The sequence below is a fragment of the Sinohyriopsis cumingii genome, chromosome 1 (genome assembly GCF_028554795.1).
Source record: "Sinohyriopsis cumingii isolate HCF-2022 chromosome 1, ASM2855479v2, whole genome shotgun sequence".
Taxonomy (NCBI): domain Eukaryota; kingdom Metazoa; phylum Mollusca; class Bivalvia; order Unionida; family Unionidae; genus Sinohyriopsis; species Sinohyriopsis cumingii.
The window spans coordinates 24,343,896-24,368,022 of NC_142961.1; the positions used below are offsets into that span (position 1 = coordinate 24,343,896).

At 34.5% G+C, this 24,127-nt stretch overlaps 1 protein-coding gene and 1 long non-coding RNA gene across 3 annotated transcripts in view; one reads left to right on the forward strand and one right to left on the reverse strand.

Annotated features, from left to right (window-relative positions):
* Nucleotides 1-24,127, reverse strand: part of LOC149806560 (uncharacterized) — a 152,943-nt gene that overhangs the window by 65,985 nt on the left and 62,831 nt on the right. The gene's annotated exons all lie outside the window — the stretch shown is intronic.
* LOC149806561 (cell cycle checkpoint protein RAD17-like) overlaps nt 1-24,127 on the forward strand; it is an 80,875-nt gene that overhangs the window by 44,064 nt on the left and 12,684 nt on the right. The window contains exons 12-17 of the mRNA XM_089954712.1: nt 2,258-2,346; nt 3,113-3,259; nt 6,451-6,600; nt 9,319-9,358; nt 15,641-15,721; nt 22,988-23,042. Of these exons, the coding sequence (XP_089810838.1) occupies nt 2,258-2,346; nt 3,113-3,259; nt 6,451-6,600; nt 9,319-9,358; nt 15,641-15,721; nt 22,988-23,042 (562 nt within the window). The remainder of the gene's footprint in view (nt 1-2,257; nt 2,347-3,112; nt 3,260-6,450; nt 6,601-9,318; nt 9,359-15,640; nt 15,722-22,987; nt 23,043-24,127) is intronic.

Here is a 24,127-nt window from a genome sequence, read left to right on the forward strand (position 1 = left end):
TATAAAGACCCCGCCATTAGTTCAGATTTTCACATTACTGACCTTGTCAGCTATTTTGAGCTGCAGAGACTAGTGTCTCACTCAGTTTGTGCCAAAAATGAACCTATTGTGTATCCTGTGGTCATTAATTAAAATTCACTGTTGTTGTTTTGGGTTTAACACCATTTTTCAGCACATGATAGCTACATATGGTGGCCAGTATATCTGGTTGAAGAAGAACCCGGGAAGAACCAAAGAATTCTCAGGATTATGAGAATATGCCATGGGAAGCTGAGCTCAAGACTTAAAACCCTGCAGACAAAGGTGAGATGTCAGTGATCAGTAAAGGCTATCACATTTGACCAGTTGGCATCTGCTGCCTCTAAAACCCATAGTCTGTGGTTGAATCTTCCATCAAGAGTTTTACTCTAAAAACCATTTTTTCACTCTCCTTAGCATCTGAGTCAGCTTTATTCCCTATCTGTTGAACAAGGTTGTTAAGCCTTAGTGGTAATTATTGGTCTAAGTGTTAAAAGTTGCATTACCTCATTAAGTGATGTACTGTATATATCACTATTGATAGGCCACTACATTAGCTAGCAATACACTGCTCCAGTGGCCTAGCAGTTAGAGTATTTGTCTCGAATGCAGGTCATGAATTCAGACCCCAGTTGAGTCATACCAAAGACTTATAAAAATGGTACTAACAGCTAGAGATTAGTGTTCAGACTGGTCGGCCTGGTATGTGGATAATGTGACTGGGTGGGACATGATGCTACATGTCTACGGCATGATATCCAAGTGCTAGACATCACTATAAACTGCCACACGGCAGAGATTGTAGTGATATGACTGAATATTTTTTAAAGCTATGTTAAAAATCCAGATCATACACACACACACCTAGCAATATTGAACAAAACTATCAGTTTTATTGGTTGATTGGCCAGATAAATTAGGACACCATAGCAATGTTTCAGGATTATGAGAATATGCCAATTTTTCTTCCAGCATTTACCTTTGCAAGTTTCTCACCATTTTATAATAACAGTGATGCATTAGTATCTGCTTAGCCATACATTGAGAAATACATGAGAAGAGAACCATTTGGTCAATTTAATTAGCTGATTAAAGATTTTAATCTTTTTAAAACAGGCTTACATTCTTTTAGATCCTGATTGATTTACTGTTTTGTTTGCTGTTGCATAATCAAGAGTGTTAACTGTTACGTAATCACACATGCTATGCATTATGATGCCATCAGTATGGCTTACCATTTCCCTGTTTGGGAATTTGTGATTTGGGTTTTTTTTAAATCATTTATTCAGTACACCTCCCTAGATAACTCACACACATCAAGGTCCAAAAACATAAACTGTACTATAAGTGAGGGCGTGAGTTACCGAGGGACCTCCAAAAAATCTGCTAGACATCCAGAGAACTGCAGGGTTTGGGTGGGGGGAGGGGACTGGACTGTTTAATGACTGAATCCTTGTTTTACAATCGCATCGAGAATAATTGTCAATAAAATGCTATGAAGTTATTCATTATTTTGTATAAATTACATTTATTTCTAAAATGTCCAACAGCTGAAAGATTGATAACATGATTCCAACTGGTTTCAACAACAACATTTGTGTTGTTATGTCACAGCGTTTTGATGTGTTGATTAGTCTGGTTCCAGGAGTGTTGTGGGTAGTATTTTCCAAAAAACGATCTTCCAAGCAGGAAACCAGACTAACTGTTGATACACTACCAAACAAGATTCCTTTTTATATAAAAAATGCAACATTTTGTGATACAATCGTCTGCGTTGAAACTCATTTTTAAATTGTTCAGTTAATAAGATATTGATGCCGTGATTTCATTAAAAATAACAGTGAGCAATATATCAAAGTTTCTGTTACCAATTTTGATCACAATTTTCATTCAAGTTTAACAAATAGGGATCAGTTTGGGGTATTTTCTAATTTAAAAATGGGATCCATGCCTGACTCTGTATTATAAGCAGGTTCGCGAGTCATCAGGGCACAAGTTTTTGAAGGAATAGTGTATAATAAATTTTTAGAAGCATGTCTGAGAAGTTCTATGTATATTACTAGGTGGTAGTTTTAGAACCTGAAGCCTTGTATAGTATACATAGCATGAGCTCATGGGCATTTTTTCTTGATGTTTGGTTATCCATTAGTCTATTTTGGAAACGCATTGTACAGACTTTAAATCTTAGTATTTTCTTGGTTCAAAATTCTTCTTTCTTATTTGCTTCTTTCTTTTACAGGAGAAGACCCCTCAACCTGTGAAAATCTTCCAGCTCTCCCACCACATCTGTCTCAATATTACCGAGATCCTTTGCAAATCTACCCAGAGGTAAAGAAAAATGAATATTTTAAAATATGTTTTCCACAATGAAATTTTTTTTAACATCTTTCCAACATAAAACTTTATTTGTAAATTACCAAGACTAGCACAAGTGGTGTGGAAAGCTTCATTTCAGAGAAATGTAAGCTGAGTTCTGCAGGGCCTTCATTAATGTGGATAGAATAATCTGCTATGTTGGAAGTAATGGTTACATTAGGTTATTTTCCTGTGATCTCACTGTCCAATTGTGTGGCATAATTGCAGAAGTTGCAGAAATCATCATGTTTCTAAATGGATAAAGAGGAAATTAGTAACCATTTATTAAATAAGTCACTTGTTCTGATCCTGGGATAGTTTGCAACTATGCATATACAGTAGTAGGGCATTTCACATGTCTCTCACCAGTACTGTACGAAGAAACCTGTCACATGTTTTATTGTAATCCTGATTCAGTATAACTAATATCACCAATGTGTTTTTTAAAACTCACATCAGTGTAATTTGATTAAGTGGCTTATACCTTACTTGATTGTTGCTAAGACTAGTTCATGTGTCACATGTGCTATGGTCATGAAATCGTAACATTCCCCGCAGGTTTCATCACTCTAAACAACCAAAGCTTTTTTTCCACGATATCATCTTTATGATAAAGTCTACCTTGATTATGAAAAAATCTAACAGAACATATTTATTTTTTCTTTCAATTTCTGTAAGCTTTTTGTTTATGTTTGTTTTTGAGAAAAAAAATATTTAGCTGCTTTTGTTAAAAATTCAGGATGTGGTTGAGAGGTCTCACCTCTCAGGGGAGTACTTTACTGCTTACCTTCATCAGAACTACATGGAGTTTTTCAGTGAGCTGGAAGATGTTGTGCAGGCCAGTGAATATCTGAGTTGTGCTGACTACCTAACAATTAACTGGGCTGTAAGTACAACATCTTGTATAATTCTTTGCACATGGGATGCAGGGTGCAGGAAAGTTAAGCCCAGTTTGCATTTAATAAGAGATATAGAATCCACATGAAATGTTGGCCAACTGTTACATTAAACAACTGTTCACTTGCCATTTGACTGAATTATCATTATTCTGCTCACCAAGGCAGTTTCAAAGCCAATGAAAGAAAAACAGTAACTAAAGCTGTGAACATTTCAGCAGATATCTACCAAGTGTGTGTGTGTGTGTGATTATGATTTTTAATGTAGCTTTAACAATTTAACATTGCTACAGTGTCTGCAGTGTGGCAGTTTATAGTGATGTCTAGCACTGGGGCATCATGCTGCAGACATGTAGCATGATGTCCCACCCAGCACATTATCCTGACACCAGGCTGACCAGTCCTAACACTAACCAATTAATGCTGAGCGCCTAGCAAGGCAGCTAGCTGTTAGTACCATCTACCAAGTACCCAATGATCTTCCTGATCAGTTACCTGGGTACCCGATCAAAGGGAAATTCTGTTAAATGTGTACAAACCTGAACTGCTTTTTTGTAGGTTAATGCTGGCTTGAACGGCACACACAAGTGTATTTTCTCAGTGATCAAAGTGTATAAGTTGAGGTGTATTTCGCAAGTCAGATCCGTCTGAAGGGGTGTTGTCATCAGTGAGTCAGTGTGCATTTTGGAAAAATAAATAAACCTGACTGGATCAGTAGTAGATAGAAAGATAGGAAATTTAATATAAAAAAACTACGTAAAATATACTTGTGTTATTGAGTGGAATATGTCACAAATAAATTAACCACTTAAAATTTGTTCTAATTAAATCCACTAATATCTTCAGTGCTCAACATTATAAATCCATTTATTTGATAAATCCATGAATTTGATTATAGGTCACATTTCACTATCAAAATAGTTCTGAATGATCCAGTTCACAATATCCTGTAATATATTAGGTGAATCTTACAAAATAAACAATTCAAGTTACGTCCAATCTTTTTTAATTGACAGTATTCTATAAATGTCTCTACCTAATGCCATCTGGAACAAAATTTAAAAAATTCATCCTCTTTGTCTGATAAAGTTCTGAAATCATCCATCATTGTCTATTATATTGTAGTGGTTTAGTCATCGTAAATATCATCTTATTCTCTTTCCTTGGCCTCACTGTCATCTGTGGGTGTTTATATTGAGTCTGAGCTTGGGTTCTGTAACACTTTGATCTTACAGTTTGTGAAGTCTATTAAAGGATGCAACTGAACATGTGTCAGTTGTTCTGCAGGATCAAATAACCACCTTCTGTTACTTGCCACTGAGCAAGTATTACAGATTGCTCAATGTAGAGACTGTCACATGCAAAAACAGCCTTATCTTTCACCATTAGATCACTATCAGAAATTGCCCGCAAATGCAATAGCAGAGAAGAAAGTAGCAGAGAAGAAAGATTCTTGAGATTGAAGGTCAAGGACATCAAAGGTCATGGTCACATAGATCAGTTGTTTAAGTTTTAGGTGTGATTGGTTGCTCAAGGTTTTGGTTATTATATTAAGAACTCCTATTACCGAAAGATTAATTGTTATCAGACATCATAAAGATGTTTTGCTATATTCTGTTCCCATACATCAATTGTTATTAGATTTGTCACATTAATTTCACAGAGAAATGAAGCTGTTGATAGGTTAGAGACCCATTTACACAGGTTGCTTGCTGTTAAGGCTTCACCGACATTGTTCCAGGTGATACAATGTGTCTTTGTGTGTGTCTGTTGAATTCACTATTCTAAAAATTAAATATCTGTATATTTTTACGTTTCTGAAACTTAAAATTTTTAGGTATTAGTGGCAAATCTGTAAAATTCACTAGGTGTAGAATATTTTAATGTCTGGAAATTTTACAGTTTAGCAGCAAGGAATAAAAGTGTATCTGAACTTATTAATAGTCACTTCATCAATGAGATGAGATAAAAATTACTTAAAACTTATTTTGCTTAGTAGTTATCCAAAAGAAATTTCTGTCTCCACAATATTTGAAAGTTCAGAAAAAATTTATTACAACAGTTTCACAGTCCTAGTTAAATTGCTCTGCAGTACAAGCTTTATGATAATCTTGCTCTGAATAATGTTACTTGAAAAAAGTAAAACATCATTTAACTAGTTCTGAATCTGCATTCTTCAGACATTTTATTTAGATGATGTTGTTGTTGTTGTTCTAGGGTTTAACGCCATTTTTCAGCACAAGATAGGCTATACATGGCGGCCAGTATAACTGGTGGAGGAAGAACCCTGGAAAACCCAGGGAAGAACCACCGACCCACGAGAAGCTACTGGCAGGCTTTCCCATGTACCCTTGCTAGCCGAGCCTTGGACTCGAACCAATGCAGACAGAGGTGAGATGGCAGTGATCCGTAATGGTGAGCGCTTTAGACCACTCGGCCACTCGGGGCCCCTGTTTAGATGAGAATTCGCTTATGCTCAAAACTTGCAAATCAGATTTGATACTGGGAGTTTTTCTCTCCCAGCAGAAATTCAGTGATACAAAAACAAAACCAGATTTTAAGCAAATCTGAGAGTTTGCTGAATTGAGTCAAAGCCGAGTTTTAAGATATGTCCAAATAATTTTGCTTTGAATTTAGGTGAAAGTTTTATGCTAACTGAAAATACAGGGCCTTAACTGTTTGATAGCCATATATTTTAGTCAGCAGTCATTTTTGCAGGTAATAAATGTATGTGAAGATAATTTGTGTGAAGAGAACATTCCATGAATTTGAACAATCAAAAAGTAACTCCATGAGTTGGGATAGTCAATAAGTAATTCCATGAGTTGGGAGAAGGCACAGAAAAACCAGTTGTGTTTCTGGTTGGCTGACCATCCATGTTTTTCGTTGTTGACCCTAGCTCTTTAAAAAAAAGAAAATCCCAAAAATGATTCGTGCATCTAATTGAACTGGTTTTGCCCAGTACTTGAAGCGTTTAGTACATTGTGTATACTAATCATATATATATATATACCTTAATTTTAAATCCTGTGCAATAGGAAACACATATTTGTTTTCCTAATCGAAAGGTAATTCCACAAGTTTGGATAATCAGATTGTCCAGATTATTGATATCTATGAAGTTAGACATTTTGCAATTACCAAACAATTTTTAAAAATGTCCTGTGTATATGTATTCCAGACCAGATCTGCACTACAGGATTATGCAGTGTCAGTAGCCACAAGGGGAATTGTGTTCTGTAACACATCTAGGGCCAGGCATTCTACTGGTGGCTCAGGTCTAGGTTGGAAGCCTCTGCACAAACCACAATGTTACACTACAGCTAAAATGGTAAGCCTAAGCCTACATTAACTGATCTGTTATCTGGCATTCTAATTGCTGTTAATACTGCCAGAAGGGCTTTTCTTCAGTAAAAAATTTGGTGTTTCATTATATGAAGCTGTATGATTCAGGCCATTTGTTTGTACATTGAAGCTTGTAGACAAGCTAAATTGGACTACTGCTGCAACTGCTAAACGGACTACTGTGACATACAGATTTAGAAAAGTTGCAATTTTTGCAAGGTTCCACTAATATTATCTCCCATGATAAGCAGAAGTTATTAGTACCTGTATAAAATATATAGTCCTAAGAAAATGACTTTGATTTTAATTTTAATTTTTTTGATTGGTCAGTTTATAAACTTCTTGTTATTCATGATACTTACACTATTGTTGCAAATGCATTTACATTTTGCATGTACTTATTTTTCCCCCAGTATGTATTATGCAGGGATATAGCTATCACTTTGTCTATCTGTCAGCCTGTAAATATGTTAATTTTAGAGAATAAATCTCAGAATATCTAAGATGTCTTTTTCAAACTTGGTATAGATAATGGATATATATATATATATATATATATATATATATATATATATATATATATATATATATATATATATATATATATATATATTTATTTATTTATATTGGTTGTGCCATTCATGATTTCCCCAGTATTTTATACTAGGGAGAGAAGGATAGTCAGTTGCTATTGCAGTGTCTTTGTGTCAGTAGCTATTGCCATGTCTTTGTCCATCCATCAATTAGTCACAATTTCTTGAGCAGAACTTCCAATCTTTTGAAGCCAATCTCCTTGAAACTCTGTGTGTGTGTGTTTGTGTGTCTAGTCTACTAAAAATTCTTAAGTTTCAGAATTTAGAATTTTTATGTCTATTTTTTGTCCATTCAGTAATCCATTATCCACACTTTTATTTCTAGTGCAAACTCCAAAACTGTTAAGAATATCTATGAAATTTGGCACATGTATTAGATACAGATTTGATTTTTGCTGTTAACAATTTTTCTGTTTCAGTATTAATTTTGGTCCATTGGTCTGTTCATCATCCATCATTCATTCACATTTTCATTTCAGAAACTAACACCTGATGCCTATTACTTCCTTCTGTCCTTAGTACATACAAATCTGCTGTATATGAAAACTCTTTCCATAAACATTTTCATTTCCAGAGCATAAGTCTCAAATTAATAAAGGTATTTCATCCAACTTTGATACACATATCAAATGCATTGATTATAGGTGCAGTTTGATAGTACTTTTTTCTGTTACCATGAAACAAAGCGTAGCATACCAGTATGTCATATATCAGTGAGAGTACTACACCTTAGGGTACTTGCAGGGGAATTCTCTACATCAGCAGGAGACTGGGGGATATCTCATCTCTAAATGACTCTTGTTTATATAATTATGAGTGTTTCAGAGAGTGAGGGAGACTCTGCATTGTAGATTTGTATTGGACTCGGTGACAAAGTCAGTTTATGACCATCACATGTCTCTTTGTTTTTCTGGGTTTTTTAAAGAGATGATTGCTATATTGTGTGTTTAATAAACACCGGGTATTGGCATTAGACTGGACACTGCCACAGTTTGTCACAAGCATGTTGCATGATTGTCTTTCAAGCAATGTACTGTTTTTGAAGATGAGATTGCAATTTACACCTGAAGGGGCTAAGCCTCATGTAATCTCATCTTCAAAGAAATGCCAGTTTGAACAGTGCTAACTGATCTTTAATGTGCCGATAGGGACTTTATGTTGGTACCGATTAACAGAGTGGACAGTATTTAGTATTTGAAAGTAATTTTTTCAATTGCTTGATACACATTTAAATTTGAGACCAAAAACATGCATGCTGAATTGTGTCACCTTCATATTGCAGAAACTTCAAGAGTTTCTCACAAAATATAAAGACTAAGGCATTTGAGATTGTCAAATGTTAGAAATATAATGTAGAGAAGAACTCTTATCCAAAAGACATTAAAGAAATCCACTGAATCAGCATATAATTGCATGCAATAGAGGAGTCCATAGTTATCATTGTTTTTCTTTTAGAACAGATTTTAGTGACAGATTACAATTATTAATCAAATATTTAATATCTGCTTAGCTTTTAAAAATAAAATCATCCCTTATGTTTGAAAATTGGTTGTAAAATATTTGGATATGTATAGGAAAGAAAGTGCACAGAAGTTGCATGGCAAGAAATTCTAGCCCAAAACCCATAAAACTTAACTTGAGGAGGCCTCTCCCAATAAATAAATAAAAATCTGATGGGAATTTTGTATCCGCACAGGACCTGGACTCCCCTCCTGTGGAGTTGCAGGGGATGCTTGGTCAGTTGCCAATTGGACACACATTACATTGCAGCTGAAAGGTTAATATCCTGTTGGTGTCTCTATTGTGTCATAACCATTGTTGGCCTAATCTCATAAATATGGATACCTGAAATATATGTCTCCAAGGCAGGGTCAGTTTGAAAACAATTTCATGCAAATACTGATGAATTAGAACAAGGTGTTTTCCAAAAGTTATACTCCTAGAATAGAAGGTATGGTTTGATTGAATTTTCACCACAAACAAATCAGATTTTTTTTTCTCTTATTGCCTTTTTTCCCTAATACTTTACTTACCTCATTTGGGAGTGGGGGGAATGAAAAGCAAACAAAATTTGTAAACAACATTTCATGCTATTGTAATTTGTTTTCCAGGTTCGTGAAAATTTAGAAAATGCAAGTTTTTTCTTTAAAGGTAAGACTGTTATTTTATTTCACATAAGGTTATGTGAAAAAATTGTGACGAATTCTAATTTATTAGGTAACCTGGCCATGAGGCCAGGTTAGCTTATTGCATGGCCCTATGTCCATCTATTGTGCATCATATGTCATGCATCTGTCAGCCATTTTTATTTTAAACCTCTAAAATAACACTGGAGCTGTTTTGACCAAACATGGCTCAGAACATCCTCTTGGTTGTTGTTGTTGTTGTAGGGTTTAACGCCATTTTTCAGCACACGATAGGCTATACATGGCGGCCAGTATTAATGGTGGAGGAAGAACCCTGGAAAACCCCGGAAAGAACCACCAATCCACGAGAAGCTACTGGCAAGCTTTCTCACATACCCACATTGGCTGAATCTGAGACTCGAACCCAGGCAGACAGAGGTGAAATGGCAGTGATCCATAACGGACAGCGCTTTAGACCACTTGGCCACTCGGGGCCCCCATCCTGTTGGTAACAGCTATGAAACTTATACAAATGTTGATGATCAGTCATAAATATTATCACCCTTTAAATAAAAAAGAGAAGGATGGCTCCTTGTGTATGTTAGAACTGGTACTATTTCTAAAAGACGGGAAGACTTAGAAATGCAGGACATAGATTCCATTTGGCTACAAATCACTCCAGAAAAAGCTAAGCCCTACTTAGGTTTTGTGTACAGACCCCCATCATTACATACTGATCGGTGTGAATATTTTGAACTTCAAGTAGATCAAATTTCAAATGAAGAGAAAGAATTTTACATTCTAGGCATTATAAACAGAGATATCAATGAGCAAATAAAAGTGAATTGGATGGATTTTATTGCTTCAGTAGGTATGGAGCAACTAGTAAATGAACCCACCATAGTAACATCTACCACTAAAACACTTATAGATCATATTTATACCAACACAAAAGAAAATGTTTTGGAAGTAATGGTTCCAATGATTGGTATAAGTTACTATTTTGCAATTTTTCTAACACATAAAGTCAATGGCAAATCAAAAAAAAATAATATCCATAAATCCATTACTTAAAGATCTTTTCAAAACTTTGATACTGTTAAATTCCTGGAAGATCTGAAACAGATTCCATGGAATACAGTCCAGATCTTTGAAGATATTGATGATGGTTTAGATACTTGGACAGATCTGTTCATCAGTATAGTGAACAAACATGCCCCTTTAAAAACACAGGACAAAAAAAGACCACCAGCCAGGCTGGATCTCCCCAGAAATTTTAGAAGCAATAAGGCAAAGAGACCAACTAAAATCAGTAGGAAATCAAGTTGAATATAGAGTTTGGAGTACTAAAGTTAATAAAATCATACATCAAGCCAAACAAGTGCACTACAAAAAAGTGCTGGATGAAAACCGAGATAACCTGAAAGCTATCTGGAAGGTGTTTATAGAGTTTGGTGCAAGGAAATCTAAGAGTAAAACTGAAATTTTATCCCTCAATCGTGAGGGCATTTATACCGATAATCCAACTGACATCTCAAATATTGTTAATGACTTTCTCATTCCCATTGCTGAAAAACTATAAAGAATCTAGAACTTTATCTGATCATCTGGAACTCAAACATTTTTGTGCTAAATAACTACCAAACAATATAAAGTTTGAAATTCCTGAAATCAGTCCAGAATTTGTGTTGAAATATATTAAAAAAATGGATGATTGTAAAGCTACAGGACTTGATATGATTGTATCAAGGCTACTAAAGGTAGCTGCACCTGCAATTATAGAGAGTATAGCTTTCATATGCAATGAAAGTATCAGGTCTAATACATTTACACAAGCACGGAAAACTGTCAAGGTTACACCATTGCATAAAGTGGGAGCAAAAGATGATGTAAATAACTACAGACCCATCTCTATCCTTCCTTGTCTCTCCAAATTACTAGAAAAACATATACATATTCTTTTCTCAACTATTTGAACACTTATGATCTTATCCATGATAATCAGTCTGGCTTTCGACAGAATCACTCCTGTGAAACTGCACTTGTATCTTTGATAAATGGCTGAAAGCATTAGATCAAGGAGAAATGGTAGGCACTATTATGGTTGATTTTTGTAAGGCTTTTGATCTTGTAGACCATGAAATTTTGCTTGAAAAACTAAAAATCTATCAATGCAGTGAAAACTCCCTAAACTGGTTTACTTCTTACCAATAGAGTGCAAAAAGTATCTTTAAATGGTCAACTTTCTCAAAGTAATAATATTAACTGGGGTACCACAGGACTCTATCCTTGGACCTCTGTTATTCATTTTCTTTATCAGCGACTTACCTCTTAAGATTGGAACTTCAATTTCTTCCACTGACCTCTATGCAGATGATACTACACTGTCTGAGATGGTAAAACCAGAATGGTACTTGAAAATAACGTACAAGATGCTCTCAACAGACTTCAAGTATGGTGCAAGGAAAACAGTATGATCATAATACAGAAAAAAACGAAAGTCCTACTAGTTACAATGCATCAAAAAAGAAGCAAGGTTAGATAGTGACAAACTCCAGCTTCTATTTGACAATGTAATTCTTAATATGACCTCCCATGATAAAATTCTTGGTGTATTTGTAGATATCAATCTTATCTTTGGCTACTGAGGAAAATCAAAACATACATTCCTCTTCAGTATAGGGTCTTTTTTCATAAAAGTTATATTTAGCAATATCTGGACTATTGTAATGTAATTTGGGGGGTAATACCTCTAATTCAAACATAACAACTCTTTTAAGACAACAAAAGAGGGCTTGCCATTTAATTCTAGATCAGTGTATAGACAATTTCCAGAATGCAATGAATAATATAAAGATTTTAACAATACATGAATGAATATTTCTTAGAAAGGCCAAATTGATGTATAAAGTATCCAGAAAAGATATTCCTGTCTATCTAAGCAATATCTTTCAGCAAGGAGATGCTGATGATACTCCAAATTTAAGGTCCATAAGAAGTAAAAATTGCATTATACCAAGGCTAAAGAAGGAATTGTTTAAAAAAAGTTTTCAAAATACTGGTCCACTTGTATGGAACTACATTCCCAGTGACATAAGGCAGGCTCCTAGCATTTCTTCTTTTCATAATCAATATCTCAAATGGATAAAATCTTTAGAAAATTTAACAGTTCTGGTACAATAAATACAGCCTACTTTTCTGTAATTTTGCATCATTTCCACAGTTGAATTGTTCGATGTAGGATGATATTTTATATATGTTTATGTGTTCACAGATGCCTGTGCATATGTTCCAGGCTTGATACTTTGATTTTTAAAATCACTTAATTATTTAGTGTCAAGCCAGATTCTTCACATCATATTGTATATACTGTATATATTGTACATATCAGATAGAAGGCCTCTAGGTAGATTAGTTCTGTAACTAAATGAGTTACATTCTCTAAATAAAGTCTTTATTTTTATTATTATTATTATTATTGTTATTATTATTATTATTATTATTCTGAATAGCATTTGATCAAATATGACAGCATCCTTGCAAAAAGACCTTTCATGTTTGAAACGATGTTGATCCCTCTTCAAATATGGCCACCAATGCAAAAGATTGAAAGGGGCCCCAAGTGGCCAAGTGGTCTAAAGCACCTACTGCTAAGGATCACTGCCATCTCACATCTGTCTGCATGGGTTCAAGTCTCGGGCTTGGAAAATGTGGGTACATGAGAAAGGTAGTCATTAGTTTCCCATGGGTAGGTGGTTCTTTCATTGGTTTCCCTGGGTTTTCCTCCACCAGTCATTCTAGCTGCCATGCATAGCCTATCTTGTGGTGAAAAAAATAGGGTTAAACACCATAACAATAACAATTGAAAAGTCATTGTTACAGAAAACAGAAAAGCTTTAAATAATCTTTTCTTCAAATATGCTGGCTTGAATTTAACCAACCTTGACAGAAGCATCCTGGCATGAAGTTCTTTCAGATTTCTACAGTTGATGCTAATCCACCATTAAATATGGCTGGCCTTACTCACAATAGAAAAGCCTTTTAAACTCACCAAAACTGCTGGATAGAATCAGATATGACCACTGTTGTCTAAATGAGAAAAATGCTTAAATAACTCTTTTTCAATAAAGGTTGAACAGAATTGGACCAAATTAGACAGAAAGTATATGCAGAGGGTTTCCAGGTGCAGATCCATCACCAAATATGGCCATAATTACTAAAAATAGCAAAATACTGTACAGATAAGGAGGAATATACTGTTGTTCCAAGACATTGGAAGTAACCTATGATGAAGACTATTGATATTATGCCAAGTATGGAAAAGGTTTTAAAGAGATTTTTTTAAAATAATTTTAGAATGCAGAAGTCATAAATTCCAGTAAAACAAGTGATAATAATTACCAAAATTACAACCTCATGTCTAAATTGAATAATTCTCAGTTTGAAGCTGAAAAACAATATTAAAATAGAAATATAACAAGTAACACTCTGGGCAGATGATATAAATTATAGATAAGATTAGTTTGGAAAGCAATGAAGTGTATGCATTTGAATTGGCTGTGGCACGATAGCATCATGGTTACACTTGAGTACCAGCTTTTATTTGCAGACCAGGCTGGGTCATTTGTTATGTTATGTCTTCTCGTAGTCCAAAAGAACTAACTTAAAGTCACTAGGTCAGACATCTTAAAATGGGTTTAGCCCAGCCAAACCATAAATGTTTTTGTGCATCTCTGATGCTCATCTAATAGCCTTACTCTCATTGCCCAGCAAAAACTGACCAGAGTGACTAAATATCTGTAAATATTATAATGTATTAAAATGTCTGAATTGTTTTAGTTTTTATGTTATTATTTGTACATATACATTATTTTATGGAATTTCTTGTATACAGTGTTATTAATCACATTATTATTTTAACTTTATATTTTTAATTATTAGCTTTAAGTAACACTCTAACCCTTATACTTTTCTTCTGTAACACTTCCAGATTGACTTACCATCATGAATCCAGATATCTGGACCCTCCAATTTCTCTTTTGAATACATTCCTCAATCACAATAATATTAGGAATATAAACCCTACTTCCTCCAAAAGATAAATTTTGCCTTTCTGTATACATTATATAGGCAGAGGGCAATAACTCTTGTCCATTACCTCCCCTTGCCACCTGCAGGTGGTGTTAGTTGTATGCTTTCACTCATGAACTGAACATTATTCACTTCACCTCCCAAATGCCATTGGAAATTTGTGCTACTTTTCATCCCATCCACTGAGGATCTTGTTATTATCTTCAGAGTATTAAAGATTATTTTGCAGGTGGTATACATTTGTTTCTGTGTTCTCCGACCTCATGCTTCTACACTGCTGTGCTGTAACAGAACCTGTTGAAGTTTATGTTCTTTCACACTGTTTATCATCCTAGATTAAACAGGTGTCTGGCGTTCATAATGCAGTGTCCAAGGTCTATGAAACTTGACATTCTTATTTACATTTTATGATATGAGTAATAATTTTTGGCCCATTAGATTCAGTATCATACATGTGTGTTAGTACTTCCAAAAAAATCTTAATTGCGTCAAGGAAATTGCTAAGTTACTGTTTTTAATTTTGAGTCCTGTTAAGTAATCAGTCTTTGATAAATGTGCCTGTTATATCAGTTTTACCTTCAAAATGTATCAAATATCTTCCACAGTATAAATTTAAAGCTTAAAACATTGTTTTGTTTGCTATGTTGAATATAGTATACTATATTTAGTATGAAATTCAAATCATCCTGAAGAGAATATTTATTAGGTAACAGGACCAGCATATTGCTATGTGTAAGCAGTATGCTTGTACAGGGAGTCATTTTTAGAGGAGCACCAAATCGGAGAAGAAAATGGGTGCAAAAATCAGACAAGGGAGCTAAAATGAAAAATAAACTTTATTTTTTCTTTATATGAAAATTATTTTATGATCATTTTTACCTTTCCTTTTGGTGTTTCTGAAGATTTAATACAGATGTTGGGGGGGCTGGCACCAGATTTCTGTTTCACACATTGCACTATATTGCCTCGCACCCACCCTGTTAGTTTCAGCATATGAAATAGTATTGGCTTCACTTTTGAGGACAGTCTCAAACAGCAACATATTTCTTATGGCCTATTTATATTGCTTGAAATCATGAAATATTGACAGTTCTTGTTGTGCAACAACTGTAGAGATAAACTGGTATCTGTATATCGGATTAGGGCATGTTAGAGATAGCAGTCAGTATTTCATCTTTTATTCTTCTAATCTGATTATATAATTTTTATTATATAGGTTACTCCTGGCATCCAGATGTGTTGCATACAGAGATTATCCCATATTTATCACTTACCAACACAACACTGCATGATCCAGGTATGTTTCTATAGGGTTACTTGTTACACTGTAAAGTAAGCTTTTATCCGCTTGAACCAAAAGTGCAGGGGTGATAGGTATAACAATGGCACTGTCCCTCTGACCTTCTGTAGACAAAGTGAATTCTGCATCATAACTTTAGTTTGATGTTGTCTTTTTACTTTAAATCTCACATATTGCTTACCCATGGATGATGGCAGAAGCCTATTACCTATTGGTTACTAGGGCTGAAAATTTGATTTTACCTCCTGCATGAAAATTTAAGTTTCTTTTGCTTAATTTTCATTAAGACTTCATATTTAGGTTGCACATGAGATGGGGCAGCTCTTTATTGATTTTAAGACAGGTGAAAGGTCAAGATCTCTAGAATGAATATTGTACAATTTTTTGGTTTTATTGCATAATAAGTTTCCTTCATCCAATTTTCATCAGACTTCATAAGTAGTCTACATTTGGAGAAAGAAATCTTTGCCAAAGCTGCAAAAAGAACTCAACTGGCCTATTGATTCCAAAGCCCAGAAGGCAAAGGTCAAGGTAACATTTAAAATTCAGATATGATTTTTTTCCGTTTTATAGCAGAATTCTGCTTTTCTTCTGACTTGAATCTGATTTTTCTAGATATAGAATGTTTTTTATATCTCTGATCTGTTTTTTTTTAAAAACATTCTGTCTGGTCCCATTCCACAACAACCCTTGTAAATTATTTGTTATATATATTAGTTAGCAGATGACTCTCATAAAGAGTATTCTGATTGGTCAAAGGCATAAAATCATCCAGTGAATCTTCGTGTAATGGAAACTGATGGCAATGGAAAGAAGAAGCATTCTTGCAAAACATGGCATACCGAGTTGTTGAGAGAGCATGACATGAAAGTTGAGATAAAGGTTTTAAAAAATGTATGGAAATGGGAATGGCTGAATGAAGAGTTGATGGAAATTTAGTTGGTCAGTTTGTAAAAAAAACTGAATCAGAGGACTGGCATTTTATGACCTCTGCAAGAAAGATCTGAATTATGGTAATCATGGTTTGAAGAGTTTGGAACAGCACCTACAAAAGAAGCTGCATGTGGAAAAATCGAAGCTCAGAAGGCATCTGGAAAAAGTTTAGTTAATTACTATGAGAAGAAAGACTTCTTTTTAAAGAGAGTTAGATGTAGCCCTCTGTCAGAATATGCATACTGCATGTTGCCAATACAAGCACCAGCTTGAAAGAACAAAGGCTCTCATGGAGAAGGAAAAGAAACAATTGCACATTGAGCCAAAAGAGTCACTGATAGCACAAAAGAAGGCTAAAGAAATCTTTGCCAAAGCTGCAAAAAGAGCTTGACTGGCATATCAACAGATTGTGTCCATTTGAGAAAAAGACAAGTGAATGTTTGGGATTATTTGTATATAGTTGATATTCTTCGGTGTTTGTTTTACAGATTTGTTATGAAAAGAGAGAAGTATAATATATTTGCTGCAAAAATTGACAAATTATTGTAACTTAATTATGATGTGAACACTGATGTGCACATGAAGTAGCTTCAGCATCAATAGTATTGGAGAACAAATTCATGTGACTATAAATGTTGTGAAATTATTGAAGTAAAGTTGAACATTTTTGGAAAGTTTATTAGTTTTTCAAATGATTATTTAGGTTTATTTTATGATCATAAGTTGCACCAGAAAAACATTTTTATGAGTGTAAAATGCAGTTTTGGACAGAGGCCTCTGGATCCCTGGATCAGAGACACTACCCCTCGAGACCCCATTGGGAGAAGACCCCCAAACCCCTCTTAAAAAATTTTCAGCCTTTTTTATGGAAGACCAAAATGATGTCAGAAAATTCTCATTTTGGGATTCCACATGTTGAGACTACTTTCTTCAAATTTATCACATTTAATTTTATGTTCAATTTATGATTGCATTGCTTTTGAGGAATAGCCACTCCCTTTTTAGTCTGTGATTAGAAGATTCAAGGTGACTGGACTTGAATTCCAGACTTATGTAGACTATGCATATCTCATTCTTGCAGCTGGATTAAAACTGTTAGGGCCCTTCCTCCGTAATGGTTTTCATAAGGAATACATTTTAAATTTATTCCAGCAGGACGTTATCCCCTTTAGTACTCTTATATAACTTTCTTATTTAAAGGAGACTGCTGTCAAAATGTTGTTTGTTGCTGTGAAAGGATTTGCTTATTTTATTAAACTTCGCAAATAGTGATTTTATTGCATTTCCTCTGAAATTGTTTGTAAGGTAACCACTGCTTTTATCTTGTTGTCTGTTGCAGTACTTTTCCTTATTTAAAGCTCTGTGTATGATGCAAAACAAAAACAAATGTTTCTGCTTGCATCTAGTCAGAGCATTGATAACATAGAAACAAAATCAACGTACTGTGTTTGCCCATTTGAATGGTACAGATTACCAGTTACATTCATTTTACAGTTGTAATAGCTATGGTCAGTTTTGGATAAAATCGATTCTAATGGTGGCTGTATTTTGTGGCAAAAGCAATTCTTCTGGTGTCTACAGTTTGGGGTAAAAGCAATTCTTCTGGTAGCTATTTGCTTTTTGTGGAGTACCAGTTTTTGTGGATTCATGTTGCTACAACCGCAGATTTAATAATCCAACAATGATCCATCACTTAAGATTACAGACTCTTCCACATCCATGAATTGAAGTACTGACAAGAATATAAAGTTTTGCAGTCACAAAAATTGATGCCCATGAACATTTTAGATCACAGGCAGTTAGATACAGAACCAGCATATATGTGGTGGTATATGAATACCATATTTGAAAGACTGAAAGTTACTGACTAAAAATAATTTCCTGAAAATGGTTTCCGTTGGATATCCAATATGGCCATCATGAAAATCTTTGCTTTCACTACTCTTCCTGAATGGATGGTATCAACATGGGGGTTTCACTGAAAGACTTACTGTGCTGTCTTGTTGGTCCAAAAGAAAATGGCACCAAACTTGTCATGATGGCCAGCCATCTTGAAAATATTGTTATTGCTATTCCTGAATGGAAAGTCATATCAACATAGGATTTTCACAAGAAGACTTCTTACTATGTCTGCTTGGTCCTAAATGAAAGTAGTTCACTATAAACGTCCAATATGGCCTGGGCGATGGCCATTTAGAAAATCTTGTTAATGCCAATCGTACTAAAATCTTGTTATCCAATATGGCCTGGGCGATGGCCATTTCACAAAACTAAGTATGATATCTAGTTGGTTCTGAATGAAAATGGTGCCAGTCTTACCAAGCTAATCAGTACGGAGCATACTAAAACTCCTATTACTAATTCTCTTGAATGAATGATCATATCAGCATTTTTTCATAAAATTTTCTTTAATGGTGTATAGTTGTCCTAAATGAAAATGGTGCTGATCTTATATACAATTTGGCAAGTCATCTCGAAATCATTTTGCTCAAGAATTTTAGAGATGGTTTCAAAACTCAGCAGATAATGAAGAAATGTTTTTTTCTTCTGAAATCCTTGAAATTCTTTTGGATATTAGAGTGTCTATGCCTTTGAGGGACTCTTGTTTTATCACTGTTGGCATATAGATACTGTTGGATATAAACGGGGAGATTTCATTGGGCTAATTTTTTTCAGTGTGCACCTAAAAGGGAATTTTGTTCAAAAATCACTTTTATCATTTTATAAGTTTCTTCATGGAAATATCATTGAAAAGATATATGCTTGATTTGCAGATCTTACCTCAAAGGTATAGTAATTTGCTTGAATACTAATGTTTTGGTCTATGGGAATTGAGTTAGTTGATTGTCCGCTTGCAACAAATATACCCAGTGGAAAAGGACCTGGATAAAAATGCATAAGCCCTTTCTCACCTGTTTTATGAGCCAGTTTGGCTGAATTTATAATTTTTAGTGATAATTTGTCTGTTGTTTAGGTTATAGACATTTCTGCTTTTTAGTCAGATTGGATTTTAAAAATAGGCATCCAGGGATTGCTTAATAAAGTGTGTACTCGTAGTGCATTTTACAAGCAGCTCTATTATTATTACATGTTCCAAAAAAACATGAACACACAAATGTGGGATCAACATGTCTCAGCTTTCAAAAGTGGAACTAACTGATTGCAATTATTAAAGGCTCAGGATGAGAAATGTAAAATTTTTATGTGAAGGTTGTTATAAAATATTCCATATCTCACTATTTTGTCAAACCAGTTGTCTCTACCTGGACAAAAACAGACCAGTAAACAGTGTTACATAATCATTATCTGTTAGGTGTACAGGACTGATCAAATTTTTTTTATATGCCACTTGGCCAGGACAAGTAATTGCAGAAAATTCACTAATCCTACCTACATTTTCTCTTATCCCAAAAGTTAAGTCTCTTGCCTAGGTTGACAAGATGTATGCATTTTAATGCAGGTTTAAAATGAAAGAAACTTAGGGCCTAATATTTGGTTTTTGTTACTGTCAGGGTATCTTAGATACACTATTTCTTGCTCCGATATGGTATCTTCATTACTTCCATCAACAAGAATGGAAAGGTATTGACTGAATTCAAACCTTTCTTAACTTCTTCTCTCAATACTTAATCAATTGATGGAACAAAGCCTCTTGCTCCGAGTCTGTTTTTATAATTAGCAACAAGTTTAAGACTGTTCTCCTGGAGCTCACACAGCATTTCCAATTCAGAAAATGGTTTTTCATGTTGTGCTAGGGTATATAAGCTCTGTTAAATAGAACTCTTATTTTATTTATTTTAATTTTATTCAGTTTTAAAACGGCCTTTCCAAGTGGAGGGTTCACAACTCTAATTTCGAAGACTTGCTGCACAGGCTTTATGAGGTCCATTACTGTCGTGTGATACTGTACTGCACAGGCTTTATGAGGTCCATTACTGTCATGAATTTTTATTGATCAGATCTTGAATTTGGCAGTTCTCAGAATCTATAAATTCAAGTCATAGATAATTAATAACCCAGTTTGACAGAACATTTCTGTGTCTATTAGTTGTGTCATATTTGACATTTTTTTGCTTCTACAAGTCTGGTTTATGTCTGTTTAGAGGAATAGTTACCTCATACTCAGTGGCAGCCTTACGTTTTATCCTTCCACTTCCATGTAAATTGCGTTGTTTAAATGCAGACTTGGACAATGCTTTATTGTAATTGTTTTACTTCAAATGCAATACCACGCATTTAAGTCAGACTTTTTTTTGTTTAATGCAAACACAGACTGCTGCTTCAGCATAATTGTTTTGCTTCAAATGCAGTACTGCACCTTGAAGTCAATCTCAGTAGAATAAGTTTCAAATAATTAAATCCTCATTACCATCATTTAATCAGTTCATTGAGAAGGTGCCTTTCGTAAATTTCATGGCATTGGCTGGGAGGACTGAAATCAAAGGGTTATCTGCAGATGAGTATTTGTGCTGATTAAACACAATATAACAAAGTCATTTAAAGCAGTTATAATTACACATACCAGATATGTTTTTGTTTGTAGTGGTTTGATTGGCTAATATGTTGGTTGCTTTGCCCAATATGCAGTCAAGCAGTAATAGAAATCTTGCACATGTGACAGTTTTCACTGCTCTCAGTGTAGTGTTACAGGATGTGAATGAATAAATGGAGTTTCATACAGGCATTCAGACTGCCCATTGGTTATGAATGGCCAGATTAAGGTAGATAAAGCAATTAAAGCAAAAATTAGCTCACCCAACTTGCTTTAAAGTAGGAAAAACACTTGTCCCTGACTAGTGCTTTGGAAAATTTTGTCTGACTTCAAAATTGTATAGTCTGGGACATCGGTCTGTGAGATTTGATGAGCCCTGTGGTGTAGTATCTTGCTTCCTTAATTTGGCAATATGTGTATAATGATATTTGTTTTTTATCCATTTTCTCAAATTGATTTTTATGGGTGGTTTTCCCTCTCTGCCCCAGATACAGTGACACAAATGGTTGAGGAAACAGTTTCCTTTGATAATCAAGAAAATATTTAAACAGAGATCTCATTTTTCCAAAAGGGACTGCTTGGTTTCTCAAACATGGTGAAGTTGATGTCTTTGAAGGAGGAGTGAGTCACTAAGTTGTGTAGGGTCTGTACTGGAGGTTTTGAAAAGGTCTATTGATTTTAGGATCCAAACATCTAGATCATTGTGGCTCAGTGAAAAATGAATTTTGCTATATAACATTTGTTCTAGAGTAATCTCCTTGACCAATCTTTGGTTGGCTTGCATGTAGGGTAATAAGGAAACATACAGATTCTGAGATCTAAAGGTCAGAGGTCATGGTAATGGTAAATCTGAAAAGAAATGAATGGTTTAATGAACATTAAGTTTAGTTCAAGACTTTATGTCATGACTAGAGGTCCAGGTCATTGAGACATATTGGTCCATAAACTGCAGATTCAGCCATGCCCCACTAGTGCCTAAAATGATGAGTGTTAAATATGGGATGGGAATATAAAGTACCATTCACAGTACTCTTGTTAAAGGCTCTACCAATCATGAAATTTAAATTGGGTTGGTGTCCCTTTTAGTCACTCATATTTAATTCAGTTATATTCAGTTACAATAAGTACCTGCCATTTATTTCCCTACCAACACCACCAGTACAGGATGAGACAAACCATTATCATTAAGTGAATGATACAGGAAAGAATGATCATAAAGGGTCTAAAGAAACTGCATATTAATGTGGACATTGTCCATATTTGGGCTTCAGTCTGTTTGGACTGTATATGAATTATTTATAATCAAAATCAGTTTAAATTCTGACCTATGGATAATATGTAACTTTATTTTCATCATACACCTCCCAGAGCAACCAAGAACGCAAGGATTGACAGTTTGCTTGTTCAGTCTTAATTTATGACATTCTGCTTGTCCAAGCGAAAACTGCTTGTCACTATTGGATATGTTTGCCCAGGGATAGCAAAATTACAATATACACATCTCAAGTGACAAAATATAATTATCCATAATGTTATATAACTGGATTTATGTAGCCTTGCAGCAAAAGCAAAAATAAAGACCACTTGGAATTTGAAAGCAACATCTTGTTAATTGTAAGATGACATCTTTTTAACAAATTTATAGATATTTTGAAAGAAATAAACATGGAATTTTGACTTGAGAAAGACAGTTAAAAGCTGAAATTCTTTTGTAAAGAATTACAAATTATTTTGGTAAAGATTTATTATTTAAGGTTAATATTAAATTAAGTACATTTCAAGACATTGATAAAATGATCATCCGTAAGTGAAGGAATTGCAATGCTATCTTTTTCTAGGACAGATAAGATTTGTTCAAGAAATGTGCAGATACTCTAGTCACCAGATCAGAAGGTAAGAATTTTAAAATATTAAATAGCTTTTTTTTTCAGAGTTTATTATTATTATTATTATTCCTATGCTGGTTTAATAGCCTGTTGTAGATATTGTTTTACTTCCTGTCCATTGTCTGTTCTTCACTATTTAGTACAGTTGCACTAGACCTTGATAAGATGCAAGAACTTTGAGTTACATACATTTTAGATGATAGGAAATATCAATGGTGTGGCTTTTTTATAATTATAAATATCTGTGAACAGAAAGTGAATGCAGACATGATAGAAAAATGCTGTAGTCAATTTACATATTTGAAACTTGTTCATAGGATCAGGATGGAAAGTTTGGACATTCTAATCAGTTATCATTGTATTAACTTGAACTGTACTGTTGGGACATTCTAATCCATTATCATTGTATTAACTTGAACTGTACTGTTGGGACATTCTAATCCATTATCATTGTATTAACTTGAACTGCACTGTTGGGACATTCTAATCAGTTATCATTGTATTACCTTGAACTGCACTATGGGGACATACAGCATGATCATTGTATTAACATGAACTGTACTGTTGGGACATACAGCATTATCATGGCTCACAAAAAGCTAACTTGCATTAGGTTAAGCAATTTTCTTAGTTCAAAAAAGCAGCTCCTTTCCCCTTTGGTTTAACTGTACATTGAAATATTTACCAAGGCTATTTATAACAATTAGGCTTTGCATGCTTGGTCTGTACACCACTATACTATACCTATTTGTCAATAGAACTTAATATTATAATGAAAGATAAAACAGTTTGAGCATTAGGTCACCTCTTTGAAGTAGACAAGAGCTGTTGTACCAGCCCTTACATAAGCATCCATTTACACACATTTAAAAGCAGCTACACATGACTGCCTTGCAGAATTCCAACTATTCTGTCTTCCTAGATCCAAGGCAACAGTTTGGAACACATTCCATTGCAGCTATTTCCAGAGGAGATGCATGTGTATTAGTTGTACTTTCTTGGTTACATGTAAGTTTGTGTTTCATTTGGGTTTTTGCTCACTGTATAAATACAGTTATACATGGAATCATGCAACTTGGTGAGAGGATGCAT